This window comes from Dinoponera quadriceps, unplaced genomic scaffold (assembly GCF_001313825.1).
Source record: "Dinoponera quadriceps isolate SergipeBrazil2010 unplaced genomic scaffold, ASM131382v1 scaffold120, whole genome shotgun sequence".
Taxonomy (NCBI): domain Eukaryota; kingdom Metazoa; phylum Arthropoda; class Insecta; order Hymenoptera; family Formicidae; genus Dinoponera; species Dinoponera quadriceps.
In genome coordinates this window covers 1253535-1264682 of record NW_014554309.1, presented here as the reverse complement: position 1 = coordinate 1264682, position 11148 = coordinate 1253535, and the positions used below count along the sequence as shown (strand labels likewise).

The following is an 11148-nucleotide window of genomic DNA, read 5'->3' as shown; positions in this document are numbered from 1 at the left end:
CCAATGTTCATTCACAAGCGGCCACGGTTGCGTTGTCATCCTTCTCGTCTTTTTCCTTTTCCTCCACCTCGGTCCTGCGTCCCGCACATCCTCCTCCTCCTCTGCCTCTTCTTCCTCCAGCTTCTCCTACATGAAGACTCTCTCGCCCGCGCTCCTTCGTCTCCGTCGTCGTCGTCGTCGCCGCCCGTCGCCTTCGTCGTCGTCTTCGTTGTCGTGGTCGTCGACAACCACGACGACGATTACGACGACGACGGCGACGTCCAGCAGCGCGAGCAAAACGTTCCGACGCCACCGACGCTGCCGCCGCGCATAAATCTTGTCTCTCTTTCTCTCTTTCTCCATATCTCTCTCTCTTTCTTTCTCTCTCTCTCTCTCTCTCTCGCTCGCTCTCACTCTCGCGCCCCCAATCGCTACGCTCTCTTCTACACCCACTATAGAGAGCCCGACATACCCTGCGGGAGGATGCACGAGCAATACGCGGAACGCGTACAACACTCATTGTTCTTGTCGGCTCCCGCACCCGCGACCGGTACCGGAATAGCATGGTATCCCGCGTGCCACCGCGTTAATACCGCTCCCGTGCAACGCATAACGACGGCCCATCTCTCGCATTACTGCGCCAAACCAACCGCGCCCGCCCGCCCGCGGCGGAAAATTCGCGTTCACCCGGTCCTAGCCTAAACACGAGATAAAAACGCTTCGTACGCGCGTCGTTTAACCGCATAATGCGCGATATTTCACCGTGCTAACAAAATGTCATGACCGTTGAAGCTCAGGGTTAGCAAGGGAGCGGATCAGGTAGCGTCGTGCAATAAATACGTGATTGATATTCTCGTATCCTTCGGCGCGATCGTAATTTTAAGACGAACCTACATGGAACAAAGTGACTTCAATTTCGCATTTGTTTAATTTGAATTCTCGTTGAGAGCGAGAGATTTTTTTCCTTTTTTCGATTAAAAACACTTGGAACACGGTAAACTGCCTGTTCGGCAGTACCATCGCGGGGAGGAAACTATCATGCGAGAGTAATTGCGAGGAGGATGCACAAATTAACGTTGAGCTGCGATCAATCTTAATTGAGAGGAAAAGAACATCGATTTGCGGTTTAACGCGGAAAGGGTCGGGCAGGGCGCGGCGGACGAATTACGCGGCGAAGTGCGCTCGGGGATGATAAGAGGCTCAAGTTAAGGGTGCGTTGGGGCACGGAGGAACGAGGGTGACATGGCGAGAACACGAGAGAGATGTCGATCTCGTATGTTTCTCTCTGTGAAGAATAGTCCGGGGTTGCTACCCTGTTCTTTAGAAATACGATCGAGCTGCGTGTATAAATTGCTTAATACGCCGGTGAATGAAAAAGATCGATGGCTCGTTCGATCGAGAAAACAATAAAGAGCAAGGAGAACCGGTCACAAGAACAACGTCCGAGATTCCCCGACGTCTCGTTTAATTTTCAATTTATTATCATCAAAGTGCTACGCGCGATACTCGTAATTACAATCTTAACCGTAACCAAGATAGTAAGAGTTATGAACTTTGGCTATATACCGGAGGTGTCGGATATACATATAATACGATAATGAATATTTAGCAAGATAGATATCTCTGAGATTAGACCAAGAGGAGAAATACATTGACATATCTAAGCGATATGCGCAGCAGCCATCCTGACGGTAGTTCAGATACCACAACTTACTCGACGAGTATCATGCAAATTGGTTATCCACATTTACCGATAGCCGAGTCGATAAATCGAGGCGACTCATTCAGCATCTCACGAGTTTCGGTGGTACGCGACAAAACGATTCGCGTGTTTTGCGCAATTTGCGCGTAGGCGAGACGTAAATGCTGAATGAGATTTGTCATGAAATGACAATGTCATGAATTGAAATTTGAATCCTCCTCGCGGCGGAGATCAAAAAACCGCCGTCCATGTGCAATATCCGCCCGTTCGATAATGATAGACACACGCGACGCGTCCTCATGGCGCGTTACATTAGAAATTGAGCTTGGTTGGATCTACCTGACAACCAAACGGACAGCCAAACGCGTCCTAGTTGAAAGAAATAAAATTTCTAATCCTCAGAACTAATTTCGGTTCTTCTAACAAGAAATTCGGCTTCCAAAACACATTTGCTCGCCCATTATCAGGCAAAGCCAATGGAACTTATTTTTTAGTATAGCGACTCTCGATGCGGCATCTGCAACAATGCCGTACAAGGGCGGGTGAGCCGCGCCCGATTCGCCCTGGTTCGGGACGACTCGGAGATTTCTACCTGGACAAGAGCTGCGGCAGCTACCGCCGGCCCGTAGTGGAAGAAACAGCACGGGGATGTGGGCGGACAGACCGGCGATAACAATGAGCATTGTGATTTGCGCGGGTGTGCCTCGCGCCCCATTGGTCGATTCTCACCACCACCACGAGCCGGTCTCCGAAGCGTAAGCGCCAGCTCGGCAGGGGGTTGTACCGCCGCCACCGCCTCCGAACTCAACAATACACAATGCGCGCAGCGAACCACCTGAAACCACCCACGTTGACGCTCTATAGCGATTACGACGGGTTCGGTGATTCCCGCGACAGGGTCCGCGTCGCGCACGCCCGACGTTTCGTTGTCACACGTGTCCTTCATACGGAAAAAAATATTATGACAAAAGTTATTATGCAAAAGCTTGCAATACTGGTTTATATCGGAATTATTAGCGAAATGATTATATGTGTTGTAATCTATATTATATAATGTGTGTACATGTGATATACATCACTAAAGATTACAGTACATCTCATAATGCCGATCATAATTCCGATATGGCCCAACATTGCAAAATTTCGTGGTAATTTGAACACAATATTTTCTCCGTGTGGGGCTTGACGTTTAAAAAAACGCCGAAGTTGATGACAAACTTGATAACGTAGATTTTCAAAATATTATGTTACATAAACGCTGACACGATCACGCTACTTTTTTTCGTAATAATTTCTTATAAGTCTTACGTGAATATTAATGTGATATAAATGTGAATAAGATGAATATGCGTTACTCTACTTTACCATGTCTAACGGAAAATCTAAGATAAAAGTTTTTCTGCAAACTTCTTGTGCAATCTTTTTAGGCTTTTATGTTCAACTGTAAAGGTACGGCAATGTTCAATTTCTAAGATACGGAAAAGTACAGAAATGTTCCTCGAAATTTTCCTCATTGGAGCAAATACACTATACGATATATATAAATTGCAAAATTTTTATTTTAAGTAAATGTTTACTTAACAGGTCGAGATTTCAGCTTTGAAATTTATAATCGTTTTCATCATATATTGAAAAATGCTCCAATTCATTTTCGCGTGTACTTCCGTTATGTAAAAGCATTTGTAATTCTGTGTAACCAATAAGCGACGTAAACTTTATAGAAAAGACTCAAATTCTGTCGGTAAAGTTTTCAAGAGTATGGCACCCCCTTAATAGTATTTTTTAATTTACCAATAATGAGCGATATTTCAGCATTCTCCTATCATTCGTCAAATTACACAGAGATCGGAGGAACGCGCAGAGATCGGCGCGATATCCTTAACGCCTAGTGACACACGTGTCTGCGCGTACGGTGGAAAATCGTGGTAAACCTAGTAACTTAAATGTTAAGGCTATTATGTTTTTTTTTTGCTACGTCGCAGATGGATTCGCGAAGCTGGAAAGCTGCAAAAGATACGATTCAGACGCTCGCCGATAAAAGTCGCTTTGACTGAGAGTGTCGCTCTCTCCGCTCGAGACGAACGTTGTTACGTAGCGATACATCGACGAACCCCCTCCCCCCGCTCCGGACGCAATTCGGCGGTCCTTTTACGGCGCGATCTCCGATACACATCCGTCTCCGAGTTCCGCTCGTCAATACGGCATGTTGCGTCGGTGTACCGCGACATTCTTCTCCGCCACGTGACGCGTTAATCTCGTTCTCCGCCCATTCGCTCCTCTCATTGAGCTATGATATCGGTAAGGGTGGACAAGGGGAGCGAGGGTGGGTGCTGTGACGCGCCGTTGCTGGGTCATCCGCTTACTGCTATACCCGGCTACAAGTTGGCAATGCTTTACAACAGCGGCGGGCCAGAGAAAAGAGGCGAGTGCAGGTGCACTGATAAGTTCCCAACAACCACGCGCACACAGGCGAGCAAGTTACGACCCGACACCGTCACCGTGCACGCGGCGACGTCGACAAAGATGCTGAGGACGTAGACGAGGACATCGACGGGGACAACGCTGGGAGCCGGTGGCGGCAGTGGTTGTGTGGTAGTGACGGCGGTGGTGGCGGAGGTGGTGGTGGTGGCGGCAGCAGCAACGGGGCACAGTAGTGGTGGTGGTAGCGCGGTAGCGGTGGCAGGCGAAGCTGGCTTCGGCGTGGGTGTCGGAGAAAGGAGGCGGGAACCAGGCCCCCAAAAGGGGCGTGGAATGTGTGGCTGAAGTCGCCGCGGTGTACAAACGCGACGAGAGGCGCCTCTACGGCGCGGCGGTGCGAGGGAGAGGTCGCGCGAGCGAAAGAGAGAGAGAGAGAGAGGAACGGACAGAGAGCGCGAGCACACGAGAACAAGAGTGATAGGGAACAAGAGGAGGGAGCGAGAAGGTTCGATCGAGCAGCTGCTTGGTGGGAGCGAGGGAGAAGGAGCGCTTCGGTAACAAAAGCAAAAGAGAGAGAGGGGAAGCGAGTCGGAGCGAGAGGGGGCGAGAAAGGGTGCGAGTAAGACGGCAGAACAGTAGCGGGGCGCGAGAGAGCGATGCGGCGCGCGGGCGCCGGCCGCCGCCGCCGCCAGCAGCAGGCAGCGCCTTCCGAATCTCATCCCGGTCGGTCCTCGGGGGCTTCAGTCAGTCAGCCGACGCTTCGAGACGCGGTGATTATTTCCATTGTATGCTCGCCGTTCTCTCTCTCGGAGGGGGGGGAGGGGGCTTCCCACCGCACTCACGTTCGCGCGTTACCTCGCTCCCTCTTCCACATTCGCCGTATCTCTTTCTCTCTACCACTTCTTCGATCCCGCTCTCTGTGTGTCTCTTTCTTTCTCTCTCTCTCTCGCTTCGCCGCGCTGTGCCGGAGTAGCCTCCGTGCGCCTCCTTCTCGTCCCCACTGACGCGGTCCCACTGACGCGCCGCGAGGCTGCCGAGCGCCTCTCCTCCGTCGTGCCGCAGAGCGCTTCGTAGCTCGCGGCAGTGGTACGCGAAGCAGAGCGTCACGTCGCGAGTATCCCGAGATACGAGTCACGGCTGTTATCCGCGCGAATCAGCGGCCAGGTAGCTGGCGCGCGCGCGCGCGTGCACCGTTTGCCCGCGATTGGTGTTGAAGTGCGCGTTTACCGGTACCGTCGGCGACCCGGAGCGGACCATGAGGTAGCGCGAGGAACCTGGTGCTACTCGGCTTTGGTGAACCGCGGCTCTGGTCGTGCAAGAACCGTCGTCCGTCCGTCCGCTGTCACGCTAAGCGACGTCTCCCAAATGTGAGCCGCCAGAATTGTGAGCTACCACCGAGAGAAAGAGAGAGAGAAAGGGAGAGAGAAAAGAAAGAGAGAGCGCCGAGGGAGAAAGACCCGGTTCAAATTGCACGATAGGACGGGCACACACACACACACACACACACACATACACGTCGTCGTTGCGCCCGTAGCTGTCGATCACACCGCTCGGTCAGTGACGGTTTTGCTCATTGTGCGGAAGTGCGTTTTCTTTGATACGTGACAAGTGTTACGTCGTCGGCAACGGGGGTAGTCCAGGCTACCAGCGCGCGGCCAGGATGATATGAGCACGCTTGGCAGGTGAGTGAACTGAGCTCGCGTGCCTGCGGAGAGAGAGAGAACACGTGGTTTCGCGAAGGCGCGCCGCGGAGAGAGCTGGCTGGAAGCGGCGGCGGAGCTGCATCGCGATGCAGCCGCGATTGATTGCGATCGCACGCAAACCAACGTCCATACCATCAACCTAATTGTCGGCTTGTAGAGCTGATCTTGCTTAACCTCTCTCTCGTTTTCCTAACTTGTAACATGTAGGGCTCTGGAACTGACACGCGCGAACGAGCGCGCAAAAGCGTCCCGCGCGACGATTATTCGCGGTCAATGTATTCTCTGGAAGAGGCGGAAGTGGGAAGGCGGAGTATGTACTTTGCGGAGAGAAAAACCCTCCCACCTCGAGATAAATCGTTTCTCTCCTCGAACGGGTTAATTTCACCGAGAGACGCGGAGGATGTCGAGGATGGAAATGTGAATCTCCCCCGATCATTATATTAGCACGTATCTACGCTGCTCTGTACGAAAAAGATTCACCGAATTTTCCTTCTTCTTCTTCCGTACAGCAAAAATATAATCTCTAAGGGGGGTGAATCGCGTTAAGAGGCAAATTTAATTAACCGTGTAATTTCAATCTCCTCCTCCAGTCGCACGACCGGGTCGTGCGACCCCAGCGTCAGGATCGATCTGGCATTATGCGAGTCTCAACGCCCGACTCGAAACATGGAATTACGCTTACGCGAGTTGCAGCGTTCACGCTTATAAGAGAGTCCGCGTGTAATTGGAGTCACGTCGTGACATTGTATACCGTGATAGGCGACTGCCGGCGTGATAGCGCGCGCGAGAGTGACTGGAGCGTGTGAGTAACGCGGCTATGCGTGTTGAGCTACGTGGTGTGTGTAGACGTACGTGCTAGATCGTGCGTGCGTGCGTGAGCGCGACGCTCGGCAGCGTACGGGCGTGCACACGCGGGGCCATGTGTTCGGTGCGCGAAGGAGAAAGAGAGTCGTTTCGGGAGATCGACGAGAGAGAAGCGGAAAGAGAGAGAGAGGAGAGATGTAACGAACGAGGGTTGAGAGAGAGGGAGCGTGCTTTGTACGCATCTGACCCAGTGACCTCCCCGTTGTCCCCCTGTAAGCGTACTTCGCTATAGGGTTCCGTCTACTTTCTCTCTCTCTCTCTCTCTCTCCCTCTCTCTCGGCTAGCTTCCCCCTATCGCGGAATATCTTACGAGACCCCCCTTCGAAAGCTCGCGACGCGCACTCCTTCCTTTCTCCTTGGCGCGCCCTACGCGAGGAAAAACGGCCGCTCGATGCTCTCGACTCGATCGAATTAAAACACATGACGTACCTCTTTCCATATCATGCAAATCTCTGAAAGAAGCGGCTGACAATTTTTGCCGATCGGGTCGGAATCGGGTTGTCGCGAGGAACAAGCGTTCTCCGCGAAAGACACCTCGATCTACGGGATGCATACGGCGAATGGTAACCTCACGCGATACCGCGAGACGTGAAGAGCGAATTGTATAATTGGCCTGGCGCATGTTGCCTCATCGCGGGAAATTTGTTTGTTATCCCGCGGTGGAGCGTCGAAGCGAAGATCTTGTTTCGATACGGGCGAGTCTCGTCAATCACTTATCTCCGAGGCGCGAACTTCCGCGTGTACAATAGCTCGTTAACCGTAACCGGCCAAAGCAACAACCCCTCCCCCTCGAGCACGAATTACGCGTCGGGTTGCCGAGTTTTCACGCGCCAAAAATATCGAATTATCGCGGGCCGGTGTGCGTAACAAGCGAGCGAGCGCACGGATTCCCGAAGGATTCGCGTCCCGGCGCGGCATCGACGCCGCCAGCCACGCGCATTTGCGTAACAAGAGGCGCGGTATCGCCGGACGGCGATACGGAATCGAGAGACGGCGATATCGAATTAACGCACGAATACCCGCCGCGCGCTCTCCGGGCATTCGCTTTATTTTCCAGCGGCGGAACGCGGCCGGCGTAGTCCCGCGCTTCGATTTGAAAAAGCGAGCGATTTTACGGGCGGAATTATGAATTACAGCATTTGGCAGATACGATCGACCTTTTAACGCTTTGGCCACCGAGGCCACTTAAATTAACCGATAGCAGCGGTGGATCGGTCGCTGAAAAAAAAAAAAAAGAAAAAAACTGAACGAAAGCCGAGTAAATGCGCGCGACGGGGAGGAGGGAGGGGCGAATTAAAACGCGTAATTGATATCTAATGTGAGATATCCCGGGAGTGTCCGCAGTGTGCAGTTAACGGCCGCGCAGATATCTCATTTCGCCAACTTCGGAGAAGACACCCGCGGCCTCTTCGAACCCTCACAGAAAATTTCCTGCCCCCGGAGAGAGAGAGAGAGAGAGAGAGAAAGTGAGGGATAATTGAGACATAGATGTGCAGTGTGCTCTTCGTGCGACTGGGAAAATGTGCAACGAGCTCTCGGACGTCGATCGGACCGTTCGCGTACGCGTCTCGCCGGCGCGATAAATTATTTCAGATTCTCGCAGCTTCCTCGCGGGCTAAAGTTACATCCCCCTATAAACCGAATGCACGACGGGGGCCGCATTATATCGCGCGACGCGATATTGTCCGCCGTGATAACGCGAGCGAGCAATATCTATCGCGGTGTTTTATTGAAGCCAATTGCTCCACGGGCATAAATCTGGTTGCCCAACGTGGGCCGCGCGTTGAGCGCGCCGCGATTCGAAATACCGGCACGACCTCGGCTGATATATGTAGACAACCCTATAATTGCGCGTGACACCTCTCGCTACAAATGAATTCGGGAGCGCGTGTATAAACTCGACAATGGAGACATACTGCTCGCTTTGATTGCGTCACTAACTGCGTCTTAGCGGCCGCGCGCGAGACAAAGCACGAGTTCTAAAGTGTCAAAACACGGGACGGTCGAGCACGGCTCGCTCGCGAAAAAGAGAGAGAGAGAGAGAGATACAATCCGGTGGTTCCAGCGCGTGGTGCGAGCGCTATCGGCAAAAATGCGAGTAGCCAACGTGTCGCGCGATCTACACAACGGCATAAACGGTATACCGATAAAAACCCCGACGATAAACGACTGGAAGGTGTACTGCTTCGGGGCTCCCAAATGCGAACGGGTCGGCTTACTCGCTGCAACGCACACGGAGAGAAACGGACTGGTGGCTGAGTTAACGCGACACCGTGAACCGAACGTGTTTTCAGTGATGGAAACGGCATTTCTGATTCTTGTAAGACAAATTCGGTTGTAAGAATCCGAAACTCAGGCTTATCTCAATGAAAAGGGCGTTTGGCTCGTTCACTGTCAAGTTGATTCAACGGTGAAAAATTTCGTGTTAAAAACGGCCCACTGAGATATCTGCGTTACTTTAACAAGGTGAATATGTTAAAAAGTAATATGTTAACAAGGTGAATATGTTAATTTAACATGTATTTGTGTATTTTTTAACATATTCCCCGTGTTAAAGTAACTCGAAAATTTCGGGCGGGCCGTTTTTAACACAACGTTTTTTACTATGTGCAATATTTTTCCCTCGTACGCTCGCCGAAACACAGTGACACCGTGAAAGTGAAGACTGCGAATTTTCAAATCGCACACTGGAAAAATGAATTTGCTTTAGATCCACCTGACAATGGACGATTAAACGCATTTTTATTCAAGGAAACGAAAATTCTAGTTCTCATGAGCCAAATTTGGTTCTTATAACCAGAAATTCTGTTTCTTTCAGTCAAAACGTGTTTGATTGTCCATTTTCAGATCCAATAGAGCTCATTTTTCGATGTGCGTTCAATGCCATGCTGAACATTACACAGTTGCAAATTGACGCCTCGCAATGGCTGCAAATTGTACGTCGAATTGCATAGCTAAACATTTTAATTGCCCACATGGAGAAAAAAGATCGGCCGAGTTAACGCGACAATGTTAACGAGTCAAACGAGCGTTTTGGTTGTTGAGGAAAACAGAATTTCGAATTCTTATAACCAGAATTTAGTCCATAAAAATCAGAAATTCATTTCCTTCAGTCGAAGCGCATTCGGTTCGCTCGTTGTCGCATTAATTCCATCTTTTTGCCTTACGATCGTTCTGTCAATGGCTGCGCGCTGCGATATCTTTGAGCTTTTACCAACGAGATCGAATATACAAATTGACCTCGCTTCGCCGTACTTTCGTTTTCGCAAGCACTTTTTCGGTTAATTTGACATTGACCGATCTGACAAATGGCATGGATGTGAAAGTTCACGTATTGCAGGGAGAAAAGAAATCCCCCGCTCGTCAGCGTGATCGCATGCGCAACAAGGTCAAGGTCGACATCGACAAACCATTAGAAAGATAATCTGAAACAAATACGAGCGCTTTCTCCTTGGAATCGCTCGCGCGAATTTCCTCTTCGACCGGGCGGACCAAGCGTTTTGGCATTTCTGCGTGGCGCTCACCGTCGGAGAGCACTCGTGAAAATCCAAGACGACCGGAAATCTCAAAAGTTCTCGCGTTTCATCATCCAAGCGGGGAACGCACCTTTAATCGGCGATAAAGCTCGTGGCTAATGACACGTTTGCGACGAGTACGGATAAACAGAACGAGGCGAGAATCAGAGATCGCTCAGCGATTATGGATTATTAATGAGTAACCATGCACGTAATTAATATATCGCGTGCCGATTACAGAAATATTGCGAGCATCTAACATTCCCCTTCCGGACATACTCGCTACGAATTGACTAACGGATAACAGCGCGCGATAAGCGAGCTGGATGTTTGACCTTAACAACCATCTCGGGATTTTTCAATCGCGAAGCGCTCTTATAATGTTGCGTTAATCGTAAGTTTAATTAGTGGAGATTACTTTACTCCGCCCGGTTTTTCATTTCACAGTTATTACTTCGTACTGGTTTTACGTGCGAAAGTAGCGGCGATATAATTTCTCAACGAAGTACCGTATTCCTTCGGGTGATTCATTTACGCAAATACACGGATGAGAATGCGGCGGTCTGTCAGTGGGTCCATTGTTATCCGGCATTTAAATGTCACTTCGTCCTGGTGATTTACGATAATCTCATTCGTTTTTCCGTCTCGCGTTCTCCGCGTTTGCGGAATCGTTGCAACCAGAACCGCGGGATTGCAAAACCCAAACGCGAGAGTAAACGCGACGATAAATTATCTTCTTTCATCATAATAATACAATGATATATATGCCTGTTTATATTAACTATGTGATACTCGGTGATAAGATCCTCTTCAAGGTCTGAGAACGAGTGGCCGGACGGCGGTGAACTCCTTTGAATAAGCATCGAGCGGATAAAGATGCAATCGCATACCTGCGGTCATTACGATATGGCACAACGTCCACTTCGCGGAATGTTGCCGTAGCGCTAAAGTGAATGCTAGCGCCACC

The 11148-nt window shown here is 50.6% G+C and overlaps 1 protein-coding gene across 1 annotated transcript in view; it reads left to right on the top strand.

Annotated features, from left to right (window-relative positions):
• Positions 1-4935: 4935 nt before the first annotated feature.
• The window catches only part of LOC106746143 (transcription factor Sox-5), a 66036-nt gene continuing 59823 nt past the window's right edge, over positions 4936-11148 (top strand). The window contains exon 1 of the mRNA XM_014622385.1: positions 4936-5781. Within this exon, the coding sequence (XP_014477871.1) occupies positions 5765-5781 (17 nt within the window). The 5' untranslated portion in view covers positions 4936-5764. The remainder of the gene's footprint in view (positions 5782-11148) is intronic.